Genomic DNA, 27,297 nt, shown 5'->3' with positions numbered 1-27,297 from the left:
ATATCTTAAGTTGAATGATGTCATTAACGTCCGATGCTAGAGTTAGACTCTACATCGGACGTTAATGTGTAAGTAATTTAAATAAAAAGTAATTTAAATAAAAAAACATAAGAGTACCATAGGCTCCTTAAAAAGGTTCTGTTATACTTCAACCCTATCCGAAATACTTGGATCATAATGCTCAACGCGAATTGAGTGACAAGCCAAGGTCCATTATGACCCTTTACATGACGACTTCAAGATGAGATATTCAGATAATGGACTTAGAGAGAGACGCCTCCACATCCTCAACTCTACCTACTGTATATTCGACTCCTGAATGCAAGCCTCTCACATTCGTTCCTATTAGAGATTGTCGGATTATCCTTTTTGGCATATTTGCTATGCCCATTAATACGATAATGTCTTCTGGTTGGCGATTATTAACAAAACTCATATTAATAAATACATTTAAAAAACTTTTAAGTTAAACGGTTTTTTGATACCCATATTGTGGTGGTTGTGGAAAAATAAGTACATAGTCCGCCATATTGGAACGGCTGCCATCTTGAATTTTAAATTTTGACATAATCATCGTGTTTTACTAGTGTAGCCCTTTCATTTGATACCCATATTGAGGGGGTTAAGGAAAAATATGTAATCCACCATTTTGTATCGGCGGCCATCTTAGATTTATAATGTTATTGATTTTATTATATTGTATTGTCATCTAAATTAAATGTGTGTACCAAATTTCAGATCAATCTGACAACGGGAAAGTGCTTAAATTTCAATTTCTAATTTCGACCCAAATAAATAAACAAATAAATTCCGTACGGGTCGAACTAAATAACCGTTTAAAAACATTCTATTTTCTTCTCCCTCATGCAAAATTATTTGTATTAATACAGACTATATTTGTACGTAGAGAATGCAGCTGCGGCAGTAGCGACGAAACCTAAAAGAAGAGCTTACCTGTTGAAAAGAAAAGCGCTGACCACTGGATTCTTCGATCAGAGCAGAACCAAAGATGCTGATAAGGATAAAGGTTAGTTATCTCTATTTAACATTTTACTATAGTTAACTTTTAACCTGCATTGAAATTTGAAAATTCTATTTTCGACAGATTAAAGATAAAACACGTTTATTCAACATTGTAACTTTTAAAAGACCTCTCATTGATCGTCAACTTGTTATTTATTAATTCATTTAATACATTTTATTTATGACTATATTACTCGTTTAATACGCTTTAGTACAGATTTACACATATACGCTCTATTATATATAGACTAAATTAAATCAAAATAATCAGGCGACATCATTTCCAAAAGTTATTAGCCTGTTGCATTACAATATAAAAAATAAACTACTGAATTTCGAGAGTAACATCTTTATACAGGGTGTATGAAAAATGGCGTAAAAGTTTTGAAGTTTTTTTGCTGCATTATTTCAAGGGTATAATTTAATTTAAAAATAAATAAATAGTGGGGATTTAGACTTAGAAACATGACTAAAGTGTGTACAAGGGAGAAGATATATGCATTTATATAAGAACCTTTATTGTAAACACAAAAAAACTTTTTTCTACCTCTTCTTCTTTTCAATTTATAGCCTCTCACTACAAAGTATAAGCCTTCCCCAAATATCCTGTGCTGCCTGCATCCAGCTACTTCCCGCAACCTTAATTATATACCTAGTAGTCTACCTTGTGGGGGGGTCCATCCACGCAGCATCTACCAACTCCTGGATATCGTTATTACTTTAAAAACTAACCATTCACTTAATATTAAAACGACTAAGAGGTTAACAGACATCAATTATGAGTTCTTACACGATACTTGATAAAAGAACACATTTAATTATGTATATGACAAAGAAAGCTACGTTTAAATTAATCATGTAAGGCTTTCGTAGACGCCTACGCAGATTTCGTAGCGATTTTAGACTTTACTACGGTTAAGAAATTTTTTATTTTTCAAATAACATTGTCATCAAAAAGTAAGATGAAATTGTTTTTGAAATATAAATTCTTTAGTTATTGTTCCAAATCAATTTAATGCTTGTCGGATAAGGAACACTTTCCGATGTAACCTTCAAGACCTTAGATTAAATTTATATCGCCTCAATCGTGTCAAAACAGCGTCCCAACTTTGGCGTTTTAAATTTGCTGAATAGCCAGATGAATAGCCAGAAATCGCACGGAGCCGAATCAGGCGAATACGGCAGTTGCTGAGCGACATAAGTCGGGTTTTTTACACTTTTTTTAAAAAAAATCAGCCTTTCTGGCAGCAAATGTAATTTAACGTTTTAGACACAAGACATCCTCCGAAATGTTCTTTCAACTTTTGATAGATCACTTTATGGTGTACCATATGTTAATTGATAGCAAATCAGCTACAAAACCTTTACCTATTTAAAGTTTTTCACTAATCCAGTATATAAATCTTTCTTTGTCACTAAGAGTTTTTTATTTGCTCAAGAAAATATGAAAAAAATCTAAGTTATGTAGAAAGTTCAGAAATAAATCTGCTGCTCATTATGTACATTTGTAACATCAGGCAAAAGTCCAATACCACCTTGATCTTTACACTGACCGGTCCTACACTGCCCGTATGTAACAACTTCTCGCAACCTTGACTATTTCCACGGTTCAACTGGAACTGGCGCTGCCTAGGTATGGTTCCACGTGTTTTTAAGCTCGTGGTAGACAGCGGCTGTCGATTACATTATCACCCCACCCACTGTCACTTTATACAAGCAATACTTCGAGCTACTTGACCTTGGTTCTCTGTGTTTGGCACTAATCGGTGTGACGTAACTCCTGAAGGTGCCTCGTGGAGGGGTGAAACACGTGTTGAGTGATTTAACGGTGGTAGTTGTGTAATTCGCATTGTTTGCCGCATACGCATTTACCAGCGGGCTAGCGAGCGGTGCACTTTGTTGCACGACTACCACTGCATGTGCGGAAGTGGCTAAATATTGGCCCTTTTCTTACTTAGGAGGGACTTCCGTAAAGTAACGCCTGATTCCATTAAATCTTCTACGGATCTCCATAAGTCGCTGTACGCACAAAAAAAACATTTTAAATAAATAAACTGCGTAGTAATGTTACGTATAAGATTCGACAACAATCGTGATTTAAATCGATGTAACTTATAACACTATTAGATTGCTAACAGACCGGTCAGCGGTCAGACGGCGGGTTTGAGATGAGCCAGCCGGGGTGAGTCAGAGGTTATAAAATTCTTTATGCGCCGGGACGCAGGCCGGCTCTAAATCACGCTGATGTGTTCATTAGCTGCCCGAATACTCTACCACCATGCTTCTACGTTTTATTATCGGCTAAACCAAATCAATAGACTTTTTAGAACGCCGACTTCTAATTTTAAATCCAAATGTCTGATATTTCTAGGGGTCTTCAAAATACTTCATACGTCTGCTATTATCATTCATCATTATTTCAACCGAAGATTGTCCATTGGTGGACATTGTCCTCCTGGATTTAGAACCATTTGGAAGCGGCCTGCATCCAACGTTTGCCGATGATTTGAATCGGTAACAGCGGCACTGTTTGCACGCGAGTTTCAGCTAGTGCGTTGTTATCTCATACAGACCCTAAGAGAATTTTCTTTCATTTCTACGAAAGGTCATATTTGCCCAAAAACACTGACAGTATAATTAACTTTCAATTAAAAAAAATAAAGTTGAATATTGGATGAAGCTATATGCATCTGCGTTTTTAAATTGAAGTGAACAGTACAGGTATAAAAAAATAATAAATTCGTAAGTACAATTAGACTGAAATATTGCTGCAGCAGTAACGGGAAAAACGCTAATTTTCTCTACGCACACTATGCAAGGTTTGTGACTGCATGCAACAGTAACAGTGTTAAATAAGATCATCTGTACTACTTAGTTGGACCTCCCACTCTACGCTTATCGGTACATGTTCACCACTCCAGACCCTTTAAACACCAGTGTCCCATCACCAACCCCAGCGTACCACTTCTAATTGCCAATCTACTGGGCTAGATAGGTTACTTTCCTAGGCGAATTTTAATACCCTAAATGTTTGTTATTGTTATGTAAGGGAAATTTGTTATAGGTGCAAAGCGGTGTACATACGTCTAATTAGCTGTCAATTAATGTATGACAAACCCTATGCAAAAACAAAAGTATATAAACTTTAAAGCCTTTTTGTTGAGGAACGAAATGTTGAACGTTTTTAACTCTTTTATACCTATATCCAATCACCCTGTACGTGACATTTAATTAGACAAGTCGTAAGCATCTGATAGTAACGGAAAAAATGTGGGCGTATTTACTATTACATATTGAAAAAGAATCTAATACAGTTATTCATATAAAATCTCCATATGAAAAAAAATCATTTTTGTTTAAATATTTTGAATTAATACAGATACTGGTTTTAGAACACCAATACTTGTCATTTAAAGTTCTAAATTCGAATATCAAAGAGTACCAACGAAATAAAATGTAATCATTCAGTTCACAAACGGCAAATATGCGAGACGTTTCGAGTCATTGCCAAATTGTGAGCGTTGATTGCAACTCACGTCTCGGTACGCATGCGCATCTGACCGTTCAGTATCAACACGTACTCTAATACAAATAAATAAATACTTAATTTGATATATAAACATTTTCTGTCGTACTTTCTTGTTTTAAAGTTGGCAGTGCGATTCTTGTGATATATGGAAAACATTGCCTCATTTGACCGTTTTAAAAATAAATACTTTTAAAAAACTTTTAAGTTAAACGGTTTTTTGACACCTATATTGTGGCGGTTGTGGAAAAATATGTACCTAGTCCGCCATATTGGATCGGCGTCCATCTTGAATTTTAAATTTTGACATAATCATCGTGTTTTACTAGTGTAGCCCTTTCATTTCATACCCATATTGAGGGAGTTAAGGAAAAATACGTAATCCGCCATTTTGTATCAGCGGCATTTAAATTAAATGTGTGTACCAAATTTCAAATCAATCTGACAACGGGAAGGTGCTTAAATTCCAATTTCTAATTTTGATCCAAATAAATTCCGTACGCGTCGAACTAAATAAAACCCTTTCAAAACCGCCCTCTTCGGAATATTATCAGGGGTCGCCAACCCCTGGTCATATTAAATAGAAGCGTTGTTGTAGTTTCTTCCGTCACTTCTTGCAGCAAAGTTTTCCAAAGGTAATTGCTAGTCAGGTAATTGCAATCGATCAAGTCGAAGTTCGACCCTTTTGGGCGCCATTGTGTTGAAATACTTAACGTGTATTATCAACGAATCGACGCTCTATGGTGCATCCGCTTAAGAGATCTAAGATAAATATAAAAGATAAAACTGATTTATTTAACTTTGGAACTTTTCCCAGAACTCTTATTCACCGTAATCTCATTTTTTTAAATATTTTATTTATGACTCTACTCTGCTCTGTTGTGGAGAAGAAGCAAGAAGAAACTCCACAACAAGAGCTTAGTTCTTCCAGTCCCGTGAGACTGCAGTGTAGCTAGTGGCTCGTGCCGAAGAGGTTCACAAATGCAACTTGGACAGCAATATATACCTGATAAAAATAAAAATCTTCAGAATTTTATTTAAAAGTGAAAAACAACAACCTTAAAAACTTTTTTTTAGAGTTATTGACATTAGTCTAGTGTAATGGCATTTTCCAAGTTGTGGCAGTCAACAGAGTACAAAACATTTATAACGTCAAGTGCAATGAAGGAAGTTCACCTGCAAGTTCGACAGAAGAACATTGCTCTGTCTTGGGTACGAAGGGATAATTATTCCAATAATTTATTCACCTTCTCGTTTCATTCACTTACTCTTCTTTCATTCTTCTCCCACTCTTTCATTCCTTTTCATTCCATTACCATTCATACATCACCTCTTTTCTTTCACCGTTTCTGGACTGCTTTTTCAATTTATATTTTTTTCATTTGTTTATTTGTATTATTTAACATTTCTGCTTTAAATTTTATTATCTTTTATTATTATAATTTTTATGTCTTTACCACAATTTTATTGCTTATTTCTTTATAATAGATTTTTCATTACCTTTTTCGACTTTTCGTTTTTTGAACCTGTCTTATTGGAAATAAAGGGAGAGTCCAGGGTCCAATCGTTCAGAAAGAGATCTCCAACTGCTGAAATGGTAATCATGACTAACCATGTCATTACTGTAAGGGAATGTTCGAATAGCGCCACGAAACTCTGACTAAAGTGTTGAGAATTTCCCAGCAGTGTGTGTGTGTGTGAGAAAAAAAATCCACAGCGCGTAGGAGGCGCCAAGCCATTCGCGTACACAAATGTTTATTTTTAAAAAGCACTTGCGGCGGCAAACGTCTGTCAACGGCTGCCGAAATATTGTAATACTTCGTTTTTTTTTGTAATATGCACTTCTCTTTAATAATTCATTTAAAACGACTAAATCTGGGACATGTTAGTCGTTCTTTAATTATATATAGGGTTAGGTAAGTCGTATGAAGAATAAGCAAAATCCCAATTTTATACAAATTACAATCAGATTGAGCTCTTTTATAATGAAATCTTTCAGCTTAAAGCTGCCAAGTCTCATAACGTGTCCTACGTTGAGAAGAGTCCACAACTTATAATATATAATAATAATAAATAGAATTTGGTAGTCATTTATTATTACTTCAATGATGTTTTACACAGTGCAATATTAATTTATACTATATATTTTACACTCTATTGTACTATATAAGTGTGTATGTGAGCGCGCGCGCGCGCGCGTTTGTGTGTGTGTGTGTGTGCGTGTGTGCGTGCGTGCGTGTGTGCGTGCGTGCGTGCGTGCGTATGTGCGTGTGTGTGCATGTGTGCGAGTGTGCGTGTGCGTGTGCAAAGCATAATATTGTGAAGGGAATAAAAGTTAAATGAATGGAAGAGAGAGGAGCATGACAATAATAATATTCAGTGAAGAAATTATTAATTTTATAAATAGTCCCTGCTTTACCAAGGTAGGGGAGAGTGAGAGGTCCTCAAAAATGGTGGCCGTATAAAAATAACAAGCTAAATGTATGTAATTTAATAAAATAAAACTAAGTAATTAACCTTATTCGATAAATATGTACAAAGGAAACCTCTGTGAAACTATTAAATGCAATTCTTTTGTATTCATTTTATATTTAAAACTCAAAAAAACTCAATTATACTTACGGTAACACATTCGAGTATTGTTTATAACACGTCAATATGTCCGTTTGTTAATTTTGACACCCTGCCAAATGTGAAGGCATGAGAAAAGTGCCACAATACTTTAAATGAAACCTATAATGTAGGTCATGATACTTGCAAATTTCGTCGTGGTAGCGCTGTCCCGTTCTAACATATTGACTACTCTATCGTCCATCTCGGTTCGTGTAAAATTTTCAGGTGATTAAAAACATAATGGATTTCTTATAGCCTCTTAATGTCCACTTTGTAACGCAAATGACGTACAGCTTTAAGATTTTATATACAATAAACTTTAGAATTTTAATCTAGAGTTGTTTTCATAATAATATTTTTTTGGAACGCGCGGTCTGTGAAGGTTTATGATGGCGCAAAATGTTTAGCACGTCTGGCGTCGAAAGGATATTATGGGTGGATTTCTTACAACTAACGGCTTTCGAAAATAAATAATTGCGAATCAACTTTGTCAAAGCAAAAACTTTTTTATTCGCTTTTATATAAAACCTTTTTGCTTCAATAGACTCTTTATTACGAAGTTACACAAAAAATCAAAACTGATCACGTTTTTATTTAAGTCTTGATAGTAAAAATCGATTTTATATTATTGATTCGATACGATTTTGATTCGATTTGATCATATTTGTATTGCTGATTTTATATTATGCTTTAAGAAATATAACAGAGCAAATAAATACATTATGTATTGTAAAATATGAGACGACAGTACAGGCGTATTCAATATACGTGCACCTCTCGATCCTCGCTCGTAAAGTATTTGCGAATATTCTTTTTCCCACTTCTTCACTTTTCACCACTTTTCACCACTTCTACTCACTCTATTACATCTGTTTCTTTTTTCTATTTCTTCTTTCTTTGCTTAAAATTTACTGACTGCTCCAACCCGACCTTTGGTTCATATTTCTTTTATTTATTTACATATATATTATAAAATCACACAACATTATAAAATTAAAGTTTGTTTTAATAATGTAAGTGCGCCAACATGAGTTATGTTACTCTCCACGCTATGGGGGGGGCAATAGCAGTGACATTCACGGATGCGATTGCACGGTAACACAAAATATGGTTATGAATACATTAGAACAGAGAGTACTTAGTCTTATAAGATACACGGAGGAAATTAAAATAACGCTTAGTTATAAATTCTAGATGAAAATTCTAGATGGTACCTAAGCAAACAAACCCAATATATTTTATTTATTATATTTCTCATAAGCTGATGCAGAAACTTCATTCGATCCTCATTTCGTAAGTGATTTTAGTTTGATATTCATCTTAAATATTTCATTTTCTTTTATTGAATCTGTCCAGAATTTACTAGAAACTTCTATAAAATTTTAAAATACCGAATGTCCGTTATTGAACCGCAAATTTTTAGTTCATAAGGAAGGAGAGTTTCACATTAATGCGTTAGCTAATCAGTTAACTAACTCGGTTACTCTATGACTTTTCTTTCTCCTAAAGTGACAAATTGGTATTGTCTGTTATTTGTAAACAAACAGATAGAGACTGTATTCTATTTTCAAAATCTAATAATATTCCTTTTTAATATAAGCGACATTATTGGCATTCAAAATTTAAAAATATATATATCGAAGTTGGTAGTGGTAACCCTGAGGTAGAGAACCAAGACTTGAGTTCAAAAGTCGCGGGTTCGATTCCAGGGTTGCAATTATTCAAGAAAAGATACATTCTCTGTTCAGAACCGGCGGGCAGCGTGTTTGGAGTGCCTCTGGCGCAGTGCGTGGAGATGGAGAGAGCGCTCCGACGACAGCACGGGGGATCCCGCGCTTCTCTCGCCTCACTCGGCGCCTTGGAGAAAGGGGACGACGTGAGTTCAATATGATTTTATTTACAAAGAAATATGTACTTACAAAGTTGAGAAATATACAAAGTTTGTTGGCAAGAATAGACTCTTTTATAACCTATTACTAACTAAGATATATGTCTGAGTACATACAAGGCAATTTAAACCATAATATAAATATATAAACAAACATAATATAGATGTATAAACCGTAGTCTTTGATCCCTGTCTAGTAATGCTTTTATTTTTATTTGTTTTTTCATTGTTTGACTATAAATCATTATGTGTTCTCTGTGAGATAGTTATAAGGTACCAACTGTAATTAATTTTATATTTCTAAGCTTCTAAGTTTGTACTTTCTTACTGCCTTTTGTTACTGTCTATCTCCTATAAAGTCAATAAATAAGATATATGTCTACCACTAGGCGTAGGACTGCCCCAGAAATCGCCACAATGAGCGATCTAGCGCCGTCTACGTCCAGCCACTTCTTGCGACTTTAACTATATCAGGTGTCCATCTAATGTTAGACGTATCCACAACGCATTTACCAGCTTGCATTCGCCACTCAAAAACCTTTCCGCCTCAAAAGCCTTTGGTCGCACTAGCGATTTGCAAAGTATCACTTCAGATCACTTACTCAGACACTGCTCCCGATTCGCATCCAAAAGACGTAACCACGTGACCTTATGTGAAAACCTTAATATACCTCCGTTCAGCTTACCGCACCTTCTCAAGAAAAAATCTACAGCAGAATCTTTTGATGAGTTAGCCCGGCACATTGTCCTAAATCTCAAGGCATTTAACTGTCTGTAGCGCTTGGGCAGCGACTTAAATAAAATAATGTAGCAACTAATATATAATTGAGTATTCCGAATTGTATTGTTAATATGTATAAAAAAAAAATTTTAAAAAAAATTATAAAACGCTGTCGTGCCTCGCAGCTGGGAGAAGAAAGATCCGTATCAAATAGCGGCAACCCTCTCCCAACTGTCTGCGTTTAGTTAAAGCGAAAGATAAATATTGTAAAAAAAAAAAAAACTAGCGATACAAATTAGAATTATTAAAAAAAAAACTGTCACTTCAGACGACCAATTCTTCGAGCTACATCGATACTAAGATATTGGACCTCTTATTTTCTCTTGCTACAACCTGAAAATCACATTTCAGGTAATTGAGTTTTTCAGGTTTTGAAATTTTTTATTTCCATACTTCTTCCTTACTTCACAATATCTTTAATGGCTTTCTTTTGTTCTTTACATGTTCTATCTTTTCTCTTCTATTCATCGCCTTTCTTTCTTCGTCTACATTTCCTGATCACTATTTTATATTACATATAAAAGATTTTATGAGTCACTTTAATGTAATATACTTTATTTATAGTTTTACAGAATTAAAAATCACTATACCATATTTCTAAAAATTGCGCAATTACATTATGAATAAAACTGTTTACTCAAAATAATCTTGATGAGTATAAATTATGCGTTTATTGTTTTATAACATTAGAGTAGAAATAAACTGGCGGTTAAGATGTTAACACTTTGATCGTAGAATTTGTAGACCAATGCGATGAGAGGCGACCGCAAGAAAGACAATTAAATTTCGATTTATAAATGCGCCACAGTAAAGAAAATGCTTTATTACCGCTCTACGTAAAGCGCATTGAAAATACACGTGATTTTTTACGTTAGACTACCACTTGTAACCGCTAATATATTATCAAATCAACATACAGTATGTGTTTAAACTCAAAAGAATGAATTTTAAAACTCTCTTTTATGCGATTCTATTTTTGAAATTTATGATACAACGATAATTAGTCATTTTTTCATAAAATACTTAATATTCATTTGTGTCTCAAAAATTTAAATCACTCCCCTTCTACATCAATACCGATAGACACAAGGATAAGAAACGATCGTTATTTAACAAATACATTAAATTAATTATTAATTTATACCTTATAATATCATTAATTAATAAAAAAAATAATGCTTTGTAGATACCTATATCCGGCGTTTTTACAAACTCAGAGTAAATACTAAAATAAATATATATATATAAGAAACCACCTACCATTCAAAAATTAGTATCCTTATTTATATACAAGATCCATCCTTCGCATTAATATTCCATTACAATATTTGTTGATTAAGTTCACAGATATTATCTTGGGTAAGTAAAAGCCTTCTTAATCCTTCCGAGACTATATTTAATATAAATCTCGTCTCAAGGCAAAGTAGGTTTACAAGATCTATACGTACGGTGGACCTAATTAAACTGAAACTCTGAAATAGTTCGCTTATTGAAGCCAAGACACGTAATGCAATCGAAACCGCAGTTCACTCACACGAGCCGACATACAGAAAGACCTATATTTTATGTTATTTAAATATATATAAACCATAGAGTAAATTAAAAAACCTGTAACTTTCTGTTTAATATTTGACATCGATCAATAATAGATATAAACTCATGTTGGATATATATGATGATTGGAAATAGATATAAAAGCTTTAATATTGTGAATTTATAGCTCATTAGCTTTCAATTCATGTATAATACACGCCAAATTAAAATTAATTATTATCTCCTTGCTGAATTTTTAGTACCAGAAATTATTAATCTGCTACATTCCTCTTCTTCTTCTTCCTTCCCTTTTCCCTTTATTTGGGGTCGGGTCTCCTTATCAATTTGCGCCAGGCCACTCTATCCTGGGTTGTCCCTGCATCAAGTTGAAGGGTTTCCAGTTCCTTTCTGATATTAGACCACCACGTAGCTTTTGGACGCTCTCTCCCTTTTGGGAATTCTGGGAGGCTTAAGGCAGTTTTTACCACGTGCTACATTCCAATATAAAATAATAATGTAACATGATTCTGATTGAACACCTTATACAGAGTGATTAGGAGTAAGTGTAAATGGATTTTGCTAACAAATAAAGCATATAGCGTTTTAAAACTTCTACACATGCAACCAATTATCCCGAAAAAAAATAAGTTTTTTACGTAATCGATGTTTATTACTCATTTTTAATAGTTATTATTACATATATAAGAAATTTCCATATAATACTGACTCATCACGATATCTCTAGAATCATAAGTAGTAAATCCTCAGGAGTAATGTTTCACCAATTAGTGTCAACACAGACCAGGGCTCACTCGGGCGGTGTACTTTATTGCACTACTACTGCTCCATAGCGGAAGTAGCTATATATTAGCCCTTTTCTTACTTAGGATGGACTTTCGCAAAGTAACGCCTGAATCCATTAGATATAGATTAAGAGACTTAAACACTGATATGGAAAACCCTAGCAAATAAAAATGTTTGAAAACATAAATGTAAAAACAAAGACACAGACGCTAATGTCTGTGGAATATAGATCCTTATATGCAGATGATAATGAATGAAATCTGCATTAATATAATTGAAAATATAATAAAAGACTAGTTTGAATATAGAATAAATAAAAACGGTTAGTTTTCGTATATCTTGTCAAACAGTAACACAGTAAGTAACCATTGTACATTATGCGGTATGTTCTACACAATGTCGACATAGATCTGTTATTACAAAAGTAACTAGTTAGCAGAATTTCGGTCAAATATCGATACAAGGATAACGGTGTTATTTAAAAAAATAAACAATGCCTTTCCCATACCTTTACATATAATAACACTACAGTTAATCCCTCACAAGTTTACTAAAATACTAATCACCCTTTATAAAGTGATCACTTTGAAATTATCATCATCATATTAGCCGACATCCTCACTGCAAGGAATGGGCCTCCCCAAAAAACGCGAATTGGGTTGGAGCATTAATTACAGGAACATCGCTTCTATTTTAAGAGACGAGGGTCACCTCATTTTCCTGTGATTTAATCACAAGGTAGTCAGTGACGTAATAAAACGTAACAAAACCTAATAAGAAGTCTGAATTGTTACTTAAAAACTAGAAAATTTTTAAAATTTAATAGAATTTAATAAATAAAATTAAGAATAATAGTTATAATTGGAAATGTAAATAATAAAAATAATGCTGGGAGAATGAGAGAAAATGTAAAGAAAGAGAGAATTTGAGTAGAATGAAAGAGAGAGCCTGAAAATGAAAATTAAAAATATTTTATAATAATAGCCCTGTCCCTAAAATAACATAGAGAAACGAAAGGCCAAATAGCAGGCGCCATAAAAACCTACAAAACGCGGACAAATAAAATCAGAAGTTTCAATCGTAATTGTAAAAACAAAGGCACTGACGCTAATGTCTGTGGAATAAAAAAAAACTATTAAATAAAAAAAAAGGTTAGACGATCGAACGTATGAACTCAATGAAGCAGACATCGTCTTAGACGTTGTACGTGGGTGTATACTTCGGTCCAGTGGCCGGTGATATGACAAACACCGATCATCCGAAATGCCACTCAATAAATCTACGTAAAGACAGCTTGCGTTTGATTTACGTCTTACGCACTCGACGGCGATAAGAGAGTCGAGAGCCACTTTGATACCGCAATTTGTTAAGCTGTTTGAAATATATTGATTCTATATATAACTACAAAAGCAATACGTTAACTATTTAAACACTTCATACATACAGCTACATTATATAGAATATCAGAAATAAGGCTGTAGGCGACATTACGTCAACGTTAGGGGCGCGTCGAAAAGGGGAATTCCACAGAAATATAATTCTTTTTACATCGGTATTATGGCAGCAATATTATGTCATCGTGCAACAGCGCATCGAAAAGGGGAATTCCGCAGAAATATAGTTCTTTGTTTACATCAGTATTACGGCAGCAATATTACGGCAACGTCAGTGGCGTGTAGAAAAGGGGAATTCCACAGAAGTATAATTCTTTATTTACATCGGTTTTATGGCAGCAACACTACGTCATTGTCAGCGACACATGGAAAAGGGAAATTCCACAGAAATAAAATTGTTCATATATGTCGATATAAATACGGAAGAAGCTCGTATGAAACACGCTATCTAGTTCATGGATCTTCCGCACTGTGAACTCAGTACCGACGATGCTGTAAAAGCCTTGGGGCTACAATGAAACACACCTTTACTTCTGTAATATCTCAAGGCCTACTAGACTTAGGAATAATCCCACGAGGCAATTTAAGTATGTTTCTATATAATAAACTTTCTAATTAACCAAAACTGCTAAGGTCTTGAAGCATTGTATACAAAACAATTCATCATATATAAGAAGTTCAATTATAAGTGTAAAAGCTTTAAACGAGTGAATGTTTACCATTTCTTCTTATTCCTCTCAGCCGGTGGATGCCCAGGGCAAGGCATTGGCTCCAGTGACTTCCCGCGTCCTTAATTATTTCATCAGTCCACCTAGTGGAAGATTACTCTTTGCTGTCAATCAATTTATGTTATTTCATATCGAGCAGTGGTAGACCAACGGTAAAGAACTCAAACTTTCGATAGTAGATCGCGGATTCGATTCCCGAGATACAATCTTATATAATTTAAACTCTGTGCATTACATATAAGAGATTGCCAGTTCTCACGACCAAGTTTGCAAAGGCCCATCCTTTAGCAGCGTTCTTGTGTACCGTGGTACAGTGAGATCCCCAACCAGCATCCCAAGTGTGGCGATTATGGTATATCGCCCATAGATATCTTTGAGGGAGGCGACGACGATTCTGAATCAAAAAATTAATAATTTTAAAAATATTATTGAATGAAGTAATTATTATTACTACATATTAAAATTATTATTTACAGACTTTATAGTAACAGAAGATTTAGGCTTGTCGCATTCCAATAGAAAAAATATATATTTCAGATCACTTTACACGAGATGGTTGGAAATAGGTATAAAAGTATTTTAGCGTTTTGCTGAAAAATGAGCTATTAAATTTACCACTTCATAGCTTTTACAGCCATACTTATAATTAATCACTCTGTACACTCCATATATCTTCTATAGTCACAAAAGAAAAAAAATAATTACGATAATTTTGCCTTATAATTTAATCAAACCCATGTTTATAATTAACCGTAAATACTAAATTTTGATTCAAGGATGTTTCATATTCTTACATAATTAATTCTACATATAGTTGTTTTTTTATATGAAAATTTAGTTGAAAACCTAAGTAACTACGTAACTTTCTATAACTAAACAGACTCAATTTTTGAGTTATTTTGTTATAGATTTCACTCTTAAAAACACTCATAAATTTCACTTAACGCAATGATTTATTTCTTTTAAAGAAACATACATTGATTAATGTGAAGTTAAATGTATTTTTATATAGCTATACGATCTGGGTGTACGTATATAATAAAGTCCCATAATATATCTGAGATCTTTCGTTTCTTACTTTTAAATAAATCTTATGATAACCTTTAACAGTTTTTAGTTCGACAAATGTGTGGAACTTGGTTTTTTGACTCATTAACACGATTGACATTATAATGTACATATGAAAAATTATTTAATTTCATTTAAAAAAGCAAATGTTGACTTTCCGGCTCTTCTCAATAGATCAGCGCTCTGAATCGGTGGTAGCTTCCTGCTTATAGCATTAAAACGATCTAAAATTCAAAAGCGAATGTATTTACACCCGCTTTTGAATTTAGAAAAACTACTTGAAAGATATTAAATTATGATTTTATTAAGATATAAAATCTTAAAGATATTTGAATTTAGAATTTTCATGTTTCAGTCCACAGATAAAAGAGAATGTAAATAAAAGAGCATTACTTTGACACAATTATTAAAAAATATGTGTAAATATTACGAGATGATTAGGTGTCTAAATTAATATTTCAATTAAAAGAATACTAAGTTCGTGAATATTGATATCTATTTCAGACAAATTCACATTTCTCAGTTGTGAATTTTTATACGAAATAAAAGTAAAAATTACACTACGATAGAGATCGTAAAAAGTAATGGAAAAATCTACTGAATCTCCTATAAAAAATGCTAAAATAGTTAAGGCCAAAAATAATGGTTCCGCATAAAACACAATGCGATAATTTTCAGACATTAAAAAGTACGTTTGATTTACACGCGGGAATGTTCCGGCTTTTAAAGCCTCGTGGATGACGTATTGTGACGTCACGACCGCGTCACGGGTGTCTGGTTACCTGCGCGGCCTTCCATCGGCTCTGTTTCATTAAGGCCGAGATAATTTTATCATATGACGCGACTCGCCCGCCCATCCCGATTTCCGACCGTACCGAAATAGCCTCGTAAGCTTCGCGCCGCCCGCCGTACGTGTTGGTACCTCTTTGTCTACCATGGTCGCCACCATAGCTGACTTTAATACAGTTTAAATCGAAGAGTAAAGAGAGAAAGAGATAGATAGAGTAGACTGTCTAAACTAGTGTTTCCCAACCTTTTTGGTGCTATGCCCCACCAAAGCCTTTCTAAAATTCTTATGCCCCCTCTCCCCCATGTAACAAACATTATTTATATATTAAATCAAAAGGGTTAAACTTGTTCTAAGTCTACTTTCGAATTGCCCCCACTTAACAACCAAAGTGCCATCCTGTGGGGCGTGGACATGTTGGAAAACACCAACTTAAACTGGTAACATATTCTTAATTTTAATAAAACGAAAAAAGCCTTTAGTGAATCTTGACCAAACGTATTAGATATCCTGCAATTTTACGAGTTGTAACAGTATCATATTTAACAAAAAATGAAATTTAATTGATATTTGTTTGGTACATTTTTGCTTTAGTCATCGCAGCGATTCTTTGGTACAAACTGTGCACAAGTAAATTGAATCGTACCATCAAAAACTATCAGGCTATATATATGGTTCTCGATTATTCTCTGCATCACTGCATATCACATTAATGCTATACAAAAAGAAATAGTATAACAGATACTATAATAAATGTAATAAGGTAATACAATTTACCTCATTAAAGACTTAGTGCAGCACTCACCGGCAACTCAAACCAATCCTATCCCAACTCTCACATCAATTCAGCTAAAATGTTCACAACTTTCTCCAAAAAACCGAGTACTTATTAATTAGTCAATATAATACGCCATGCCTCGCATCTGATGTAGGCTTTTTTAAAATTTTATTCAAAATCCAAAAAGGCTAACGTTATTCAGCACCAATCGAATATAGCCAACCTATTTTTTTGTATTGACTGCCGTTGTTCATAAACAAGTTTGCAGAGAATGTGCAGTAGCGTCCTCTACATATAATGTCACACTGCGATCGCCAACCACGTACTAAACGTGGCGATTATGGTATATCCCCTAAAATATCTCAAGAGAGTCCTATGCTTTGGAGGTAACGTATATGTCCTGAACCGTTGGCGTAAAATAATGATTAGTGATTATTTTTATATTTTTTTAATGGAATCAGGCGTTACCTCGCGGAAGTCCATCCTAAGTAAGAAAAGGACCAATATTTAGCCACTTCCACACATGCAGTGGTAGTCGTGCAATAAAATGCACCGCCCGCCAGCCCGCTGATAAATGCGTATGCGGCAAACAATGCGAATCACACAACCGCCACCACCAAATTACTCAACACGTGTTTCACCCCTCCACGGGGCATCTTCAGGAGTTATGTTACACCGATTAGTGCCAAACACAGAGTGAGCTCAGACCGTTATGTCCGTATGTGCAAAATAATCAGTGTGCATGGTTTATATTGCTCAGTTGGGAAATCGGGCAACACTATATTGATTCATATACATAATGCTAGACGACACGTGTGATTGTAAAGTAAGGTAGTGATTGTTTGTGTAAATAAATCCTGTTCTAGGATTTGTTAGAATAACTATAAGGTTTTTTTTATCAATATAAGATTTCGATAAATAAAATCATTATTCTTTACTCTACTCAAGTCTCTCAAAATATCGGATCGGAAAGTAATGTTGTTGCTGTCGACTTATTTTACAGAAAAACCAATTGATTTTTAACTCTCCAGCATTATAAATTTATATACTAGATTACAAAAGGTTGTTGATAGCGAAGGTGAAGCGATAGCGAAGGTTGTTGATAGTCGTGTTAATTTAACTTAAGAAAGCGACAGTATTTTCTTGTCGTCCTAATATATTGAAAATATACATTAAACATTCCGACAGTATATTTCAAACATATGAATACGATATCTTAATGTAATTTATATATTAATAATCTGGAATTCGAGATTTATTACAGATAATAAACTTGGAAACGTTTCATAATTTCCTGTGAGTTGACAACTCAATTTAAATACTTGCAACATTTAACAAAATTAAATTTAACGAAACTGTTTATCACCTCTGACAAATCTATTTTACGTTCGTACGTTGAAAATGGTGGAGCATTAAGATTGTGATGTGGAGACAGTGGTGTACCAAGAACTTTTGCCGCCCGGGGCGATCTCCAGTTTGCCGCCCCTTCTATTATAAGTCAATCAAATAGTGGTTTTTTATAAATGAATACACATAAATAAATTATTAAGTACTAATTATAAGTTAAAATTATTTGTAATTTCTTATTCTATTGGCAATATTGCAAGATTTTGTGGTCTTAATTGACTCATTGTAGAACGAAGATAATTTTTTATCAACTTCAATTTTGAGAAGCTTCTTTCGCAACTACCGACACTGATTGAAATTGTTAAAAAAATTCTTAACAAAATTACAATGTTGGGAACAGAATTTTAATTTATTATTCAAGAAAGAAAATAAATATGAAATGAATATGTTGCTTTTTACAACTCTAAGTAAATTTAAAAAATGCCGCCCCAAGGTAAGTGCCGCCCGGTGCGGACCGCACCCACCGCCCCCCCCTAGGTACGCCACTGTGTGGAGACCACAAATCTCCAAGCTCAGGATAAGACGTCCACATACAAGATAAACAGATGACTCCTTCCTTCCTTTTCCTTAGTTTTAAATCTAACTTTAAAACTGTATTATTACATAAACCTTATTATATAATTCAAGAGCTTTTGGTTGATCATTTGATCATGGTTCGTTGACTCATTTATATGATTGATATTATAATGTACACTTCAAAAATTGTTAAATTTTTTTTGCAACTGTTCAGTTTTATTACGCCACATAGATCAGCATTTCGAGTCTGTGGAAGCTTACTGCTTTTAATGGTTAAATAATCGACGATTCAAAAGCGCATATAAATGTGTAGTTAAATAAATTATTTTGATTTTTATTCATTTTTGGACACAGGCCGCTTCAAACTGGTCTTATTGGAAATCTATTGGTAAAGCCTATGTCCAGCTTTGAAGGTCGTAAGTCTGAAATGATATTGAAAATAATTTGTCTATGTCAATGTCAAGGGTGGACAATAAATTTTTTTGACACCACTCATAAATTATCATCGCATTAGCTAACATCTCTTTACTTATTAAAAACTATAATATATGCAGGCGATTATTTATTAATAAAATTGATAAAATGACCCTCCACTAGAAGGACCGGAGACATAATAAAGATCATGAGAAGTCGCTGGATACGGACAGCACAGAACCGGTCGTCATGTCCATCTATGGCCATGCATGCATGCCATGCAGTCGGTGTCCATTGGCTGAAAATAACAAAATTTAAAAATAAACAACACAATGAAAAACTTTTTTGAAGTAATAAAAAATCATTATTGAGCGTTCGAAAATTCGAACACCGATTTGAGTTTGGAAACCATTCTTAATGTGATCGCTGCCGTTGTGTTAGATTCGTGTACATTTTAAATACTCTTTGTGCATATGTGAACATACCATCTCGATCAGTCTTGACTGTCATTTTCCTTTAACGTACTAGTTGTAAATTACTTCCACCCGCTAAACGCGTATACTTCATAGAAATAAGATAAGATACGTGCTATAAAGGCTAATTATTATTACGAAGTGTATAAAAAAAACTTTATCAGTTTATTTTAGACTCCATCAAGGATGCTATTAAGGGAATTCAATTTGAATCCAATTCGTATTAAATTTTCCAAACTATTTATGTACATTGAAATCAGTAATAAAACATATAGAGACACCTCTAACGAATATAATGATAAGTTCTAAAATGCAACTTTTTCGGGAGAAACGAAAAACTAAATATTGAGTATATCTCAAATATTTATAAGGACATGATCATATCTACTCTTAGTGTGCCGAATAGGAGGAGTTTTTACTTTACATCGTATAATCTTTTTATATTCTTGATGAGAAAAAAAATAACTGCCCATCACCGCCATTTTAAGCAAGAAAGTTATGTAAAAAAAATTTACAGGGCATATTAGACCTTGTAGATTTCTAATATTTAAAAACCCGATAAAGTAATTAGGGCGATTGGATTTTATTCAGATTGCAACATGAATAAACAATTTACATGGAACATTTTCAAAGTTTAATACATTATTATTCCCGCTTACAATTTTATTTTACTTTCTATATCTATCAATTTATTAGACCATCTTTTAGATTGTCTCTCTTATTTAATACTAGACAATTGTATAAATCAGCGCCCTACTGGGGAGCAAATTAATTGTTAAGGAGGCAATTTAAAAATGGATTCGACACTAGTTTAACCCTTTCGCTTAATATAAAAATTATGCATGTTACATTAGGAGGTATATAATTTTAAGTATGGCATACAAAAGATATTAAAAAAACATTATGCAGTACCTTTTCGTTTTATAGGACAGATACCGATTTGTTTATTTATGCAATTTCAAAACCACCTCATATTGAATGTCGATAAACTGTCTAAACACGAAAGACCTTCCTCAAATGTCTAGCTCAGAAGATTTACGTGCAATAATAAAATTTAAACCATTGTTTACCCACAAATCAGTTTAAAGTGCAATGTGTTAAAATATCGTACGCTTTCTTCATAAAATTTATGATTCGTATTCTACTAACATTGGCCGTCAACAGACACGTCAGTTGAAGAGTTCGACATAATGGCATATTTACTTTAGTTTATATAACAATTATCTAACAAAAGAGAGCTGATCAAGCAATCTATAATATGAGAGTCAAAGACAGACAGACAAAACTTACTCGAATAATGAATCATGACAATACACAGACAGTGTATGTATAGGTAATTGATCAGAAAAAATTTCACACCTTTTTTATTTATTGGCAAAGAATTTGACCTCCGTTTCGGCTGTTGTTTAATTTTTATTTATCTCTCATCTACTCCCATCTTTCGTTCAGGGGACATAGCTTTTAATTTATTAAATAATTTTTTACATACTTATTTTTACATCTCTTTCTGTCTTTATATTTTCCACAATTTCTTTCATTTGTCAACTATTTTTTCGTCAAAATATCTTACACTCTTTTGGCTTACTTGTCTTCTTCTGGACACTACTATCCTTCCTTCTCTTTCACTCTTATATAACAGTACTTTTGTTTCATCTTTAGTATTTTTCCTCCTTTTTATCTATCTCATTTGTTCCAATTTTATATTTTTCCATTACTTTCTAGTACTTTTTGCATTCAAAAAGTCGTTTCCGACAATTTCTAATTTCTTTTATTACTTATTTAATTAAACCACTACTATACTTCATAAACGGAAGGCAATCTTTTCGTCGCCCACTCAGAAGGCGATAGTTCCCACCTCGATCTTCTTTCCTACTTCCGTTTCCGTTTCCAGTCCCGTTCTACCTCCTACCTGATGTTAAGCGATGATTGCGTCTAAAATTGTAAATGCTTGCCAAGAAGATACCTATTCACTATTAATTTGAAGACTCTAAAGTCATAGTGAGCAGGAAACGACGATACTGGTAGATAACATACCATACTGAATATAAGACACTACCTATTTTCAAGAAAATGATTAAGAACCATTTACCTATAATTATCTATCTCTTAATTCATTTCTTATTTCTTCTTCTGTTTCTTTCTGAGGCAAGTGCGATCAAACCAATACTGATCGAAGTCAGTAAGATGTTTTTTATTTATTATTGTATTATATGTATCAAACCTTATTTATTATAAGTATATATGTTATATACGTATGTATGTATGTCTATGTATGTTTATGTTCGTTTGTTTGTAGATATGTATTTCTTGTACACGTAAACTACCCATTAGTACTTTTTACCTTTTCCATACTATGGTTGTCTGTAAGAGATTGCCTTGTGTGATAAGACCGCCCATTGTACTACTTTGTATATTATTGTAAAACTTATAAATGTATCTTAACGTGTACAATAAAGAATATTAAATAAATGAATAAAATAACATACTAGACTGTTCACTGTATTAAAACACCGATCTCTGGTTGCCAAATATATATGGTTAGTCAAAAGTCTATACTACTCAATTTACTCTTCTACTTTTCAGCCATTAGACGGTTACTGCAAGGAATAGGCCCATCCCAAACATCGCCACAATGACCAGTCTTGCGCTACCCGCATCCAGCTACTTCATCACCTTAACTATGTTGTCTGTTCACCTAGTGATGGGCCTATTTACGCCACGTTATTGTATAAAAAAATTAACACACAATGCGTTTGTTATTAAATCATCACACGTACACCCTTTCTAAAAATCAATGTCTGATAGATTCAGACGTTACCTTGGGGAAGTCCATCCTAATTAAGAAAGGGACTAATATAAAGCTACTTCCGCTATGCAGCAGTAGTCGTGCAATGAACCGGTCGGTGTAACATCACCTGAAGATGCTCCGTGGAGGGGTGAAACACGTGTTGAGTTATTGAGCAGTGGTAGTTGTGTAAATCGCATTGTTTGCTGTATGCGCGTTTATCAGCGGGCTGGCGGGCGGTGCACTTCATTGCATGACTACTGCTGCATAGCGAAAGTAGCTATATATTAGTCCCTTTCTTAGTCAAAAATCAATGGTTTCAAAAATAATAAATAAAGTACAAATACTTTGTACAAATGATTGGAAATAGGTGTAAAATTTTTGAAGCTTTTTGCTAACAAATGAGCCCTTTAAAGTTTTGGCTCTCCCTATGCCTTGTAGTGAGCGACTATCGGTCATATGAAGATGATATTGACCTAGTAATCCCAACCAATAACCTTCTATGAAATTACATAAACTGGTTCTTTTAAATCCAATAGTATTTTGTTTGCGTTTCAGAGTGAGTCCTGTGATTCTGGAGAATGGGGTTGGACGGGCCTCGACGAGAGTGGAGGTCCCAAGGTGCCAGGCCTGGTGTCAGCCTGCCTGACACACCTTCGGCGTCATGGACTACGCACGCTAGGCCTCTTCAGAGTATCAGCTTCGAAGAAGAGAGTTCGGCAGGTATGAATAAGTCTGAATCAAATATTTAACGGAATCAGGCGTTACCTTGCGGCGGAAGTCCATCCTCACACAACTGCCACCGCCAAATCACTCAACACGTGTTTCACCCCTCCAAGGGGCATCTTCAGGAGTTATGTTACACCGATTAGTGCCAAACACAGATTGAGCTCAGTCCGTCGCCGCTATTTTTAAATTAAGACAAGCTTAACATTCAATCTCCTTCTTTATTTTGGTGAATGTAAGAAAGCACTCTTCCATTCCTCATCTCTCTATCACTAGCTATGATAATAAATAGTTTACACAGATTAATACAAATATATCATTTATATTATACAGTTTTACATATTTTTGCATTCGTGTCATTCTTGTCGATCAGTGGTAGCACAAAGGTAAAGGACTAAGATTTGCGGTCGTAGGTTCCTGGTTCGTATCCCGGGATACTATCTTATATAATTCACACTTTTCCCATTAATCACGACAACGACGTCGTCATATTCTTACCGTGACCTCACAATATATTTACGATAATATTTTCTTCGTTTACAATAAATTAAAAAAAAAACAATGTCCACTCGACACACTGAAAAACTGACTTTACCAAATATTCAACAGCTATAAAATCTCTAATTTATTTGTTATAAACGAAATTAGATATTTTTAATAAAAATCTGCAAAACATTATTGGACTACCGATTATAAAATTCAAAACGTATGGTAGTAGTAAATTGACGGAAAAGGGTATATATATTCTTCAATAAACTTAATATTCAAAAAACGACAATCCTTGGCAATAATCTCGCTTAATTTTGTTTTCATTTAGGCTATATCTGACAAAGTGTATATCCATAAATTTTTATTATCAAAGTTTATAAAAATATATGTTGTTGTGAATTTTCTTCCTGCTTCTTATCCACAATTATAACATCTTGCGAAACAGAGTAAAAAATAAATATGAAAATCAATAAACGTCGTATATATATAATCTTTTTTTAAATTTGCCTGTAATTTAAATTGCAATAAGTTTGCAATTTTTATCACATTTTTGTTTGTTGTTTTTTGTTGTTGTTTGTTGGCAATTATACAAAAAAATAGCAAGGCTTACACTTGTACCTGTGTGTGTACAAATGTACCTGTAGTTATTCGTTGAGGGAAGGCGAAGTATGTAATGAATACAAAGAATGAAATGGAACGCAGAAAATTGTGACGAACAAAAGAGGGATGAAAGGATTAATGCCATCCTTTCATCCTTCTTTTGTTGGTTCGATGGAAAAGAGAAAAGCATGTAAATAAAAAAATAGTAAATAAACTATTATTGTAAGTTATCGCTGTGTACACAGGATAGGTAAAATACGAGGCCACTAATAGAGAGGCCATAAAAAAAACAATTCGATCGACGATGAGTTAAAACACATGACTAAAATCCACCAAAGATCCAATAGTAGAAGTTAGGCATCGATGCACGATAAAATAAAATTTACAAGGCAACATCTAAAAGATTATATTCTTACTATTTAAATGACAGTGTACTTGATATATGGTAACATTATTCCGTCTGAAAAGATAACAAAGACTAAAGTATTGGATATGGTAATATTAAATCGAATCCCGTTGCAGCACTACATCCGCAAACGTTTCTAAATTTCGGCACAACAATGTTGTTATTTCCATCAGCGCAGCGCTCAGTTTAAACAGTTACAATGTAACGTTAACAAACTTGAAAACATTGAAGCGGTTGCTATGACAGAAAATACGACTGTAAATCTGCGCAAGTCGCGTGTTTCAGACGCACACGGCGGGAACCAAGCGTTGACCGACAGAATTAGATGTTTTGCCCTATCCGACGCACGGGCCGCAACCAACGTACGTTCTGACCCAGATTGACGCGGACACACATACACCGCTAGCTAACTAAATAATCAGGCTTTGCTCGCTTCATATCTAGATATCACCTACAATTAAATAAAGAGAAGATTTTTCCAATTACAATTACACAGAATTAAAATTCTGTAAATTCTTCTAAATTCTAACATAGCCAAAAATACGCAAGTTAAATTAGTTGTGTACAGGTCACATAATGCGCAAAAGGATAGTCATTAAAACCTGAAGTTCTGAAATGGAGATCACAGATTGAAAAGCGCAGCTTGAGATATCCACTCACACGAGACAAACAACTTTGTCAAAGCCGTCCGAAGATTCTGGATGCAGGATGATTTCAACCAGTCCTTTGAAAAATCTACGAGGGAAACCTAAGTCTAACCTGGTCATAAAGCGGCAAAGGCTGGACGTGCAACAGTCACAGCAATTAGTCGCGCCCCATGGCCTGGTTACTGTAACTTCAACTTACCAATCACCTAGACCATGTTGATTACTTCCTTCATTTTCTTCTCCGTTCTTCAGTTTTCTCATCCGCAATACGTATTGGTCACTTCCTTCGTTTAATTCTCCGTTCTCCCTTCGTTCTTCATTTTCCTCATTCGCAATACATGTCGGTTACTTTCTTTTTTTTACTTCCCGTTTTTCTGTCTTTCTTAAGTTTTCTTATCCGCAACACATATTGGTTACTTCCTTTGTTTACTTCTCCGTTCTTCCTTCGTTCTTTAGTTTCCTCATCCGCAACACATATCGGTTACTTCCTTCGTTTATTTCTCCGTTCTTCCTGCGTTCTTTAATTTTCTCATCCACAATACAAGTCGGTTACTTTCTACGTTTGCTTATCCTCTCTTTCTTAATTATTTAGTTTCCACATCCGCAATACACGCGCATAATTCTACATATTTTCTAAACGTATAAATTTATTATTAGCCTCGCAATAATGTCAGTGTTCAAGTCTTCAAGTCAAGAAGATCATAAGTTAGCTATCCTTAAAAGAAACAAGAGAATCTAATTAGAAGTAATATCGTGATTAGTTAAAATATCATTTAAATATGTTTTCAAAATTTAAGTGAGTCATTAGTTCGTGGGACTTCATGAAAAACCGGAACAAATACATTGCATCAAATGAGTCTGTGTCAATATTTTAAATACTATCGATACAAAGTACTTCATCTTTAAAAAATAATAGCAAATTATTTCATAATGTACAGTTAAATAGTAAATCAACAACACAGAGATACCCAGTATTCTTATACGCGATTGACGAGCGGGAGTTAGCTACCACCCGAGGACCTTGGAGAGGAAGATGATTGCCAAGAGTGATCAAAGAAGGTGTATACACATATGTACATAGATTATTTAAAACTTACACGATCCTAACACAACGGCAGCAATCACATCACTGATAGCATCCGAATTCAAATCTGAATTCGATTTTTGAATTCGAACGCGCAAAAATAATTTAATCATAAGAGTATTGTAGTACTGGCCAGCAATATGAGGAACGCTATATTCTCAACAGCTTCTTATATTTATATATTTGGATTTCCACGAAATTTTAACACGTATAAAATATATACAGTAGACACTTAGAACGCCAACGATAGGCTTTCGTCGATCGGCGGGCAATAGGCCGGGAATAGAAATTTTAGATACGCAGCTCGGATTAGATCTGCTATAAATAGCATCGAATCTCTGGAATGAATAACGTCCACATGCAAAGAAGCTATTTCTATATCGCAAAACTTATTGTTATTTCATTTTATAGTTATGTAACATCAACAGTGAGATATATTAAATGTTTTATTGTCTTAATATTTCTTTTAGATAATTTTAAATCTTACAAAAAAGAAACATGTTGCGTGAGCGGTTTTAATTTTGATTTCGCATTACATTGCCGTGTGAAATATACATTGATGTGTTGTATTTGAAGATATTTTTAAACAGTAATGTGTAGCTTGCAGTTCGGTGATTCAATGTTTTATTATTTTGGTTTTAAACCTCTATGTCTAATATCCCTTGATGAGAAATAAACCAAATAACCACAGTTTACAAATGGTGAAGGAAACCGATATATCATAGCTTCATCAAAACATAACCAATCAAGATAATAATGCAATCCACAAAACCGTAAATAATATCATCATTATCTATACCATACAATATAACACAAAATATACCAGT

The 27,297-nt window shown here is 33.9% G+C and overlaps 1 protein-coding gene across 1 annotated transcript in view; it reads left to right on the top strand.

Annotated features, from left to right (window-relative positions):
- LOC137923618 (uncharacterized) overlaps positions 1-27,297 on the top strand; it is an 87,950-nt gene that overhangs the window by 51,822 nt on the left and 8,831 nt on the right. Inside the window, exons 4-6 of the mRNA XM_068766835.1 lie at positions 908-1,027; positions 8,911-9,038; positions 23,077-23,241. Coding sequence (XP_068622936.1) covers positions 908-1,027; positions 8,911-9,038; positions 23,077-23,241 — 413 coding nt within the window. The remainder of the gene's footprint in view (positions 1-907; positions 1,028-8,910; positions 9,039-23,076; positions 23,242-27,297) is intronic.

The sequence above is a fragment of the Battus philenor genome, unplaced genomic scaffold (assembly GCF_028537555.1).
Source record: "Battus philenor isolate CCGP_79_NKW_IND1 unplaced genomic scaffold, ilBatPhil1.0.hap1 SCAF_22, whole genome shotgun sequence".
NCBI lineage: Eukaryota > Metazoa > Arthropoda > Insecta > Lepidoptera > Papilionidae > Battus > Battus philenor.
The sequence above is the reverse complement of the archived record's forward strand: the minus strand, read 5'-3'. Positions and strand labels throughout refer to the sequence as shown.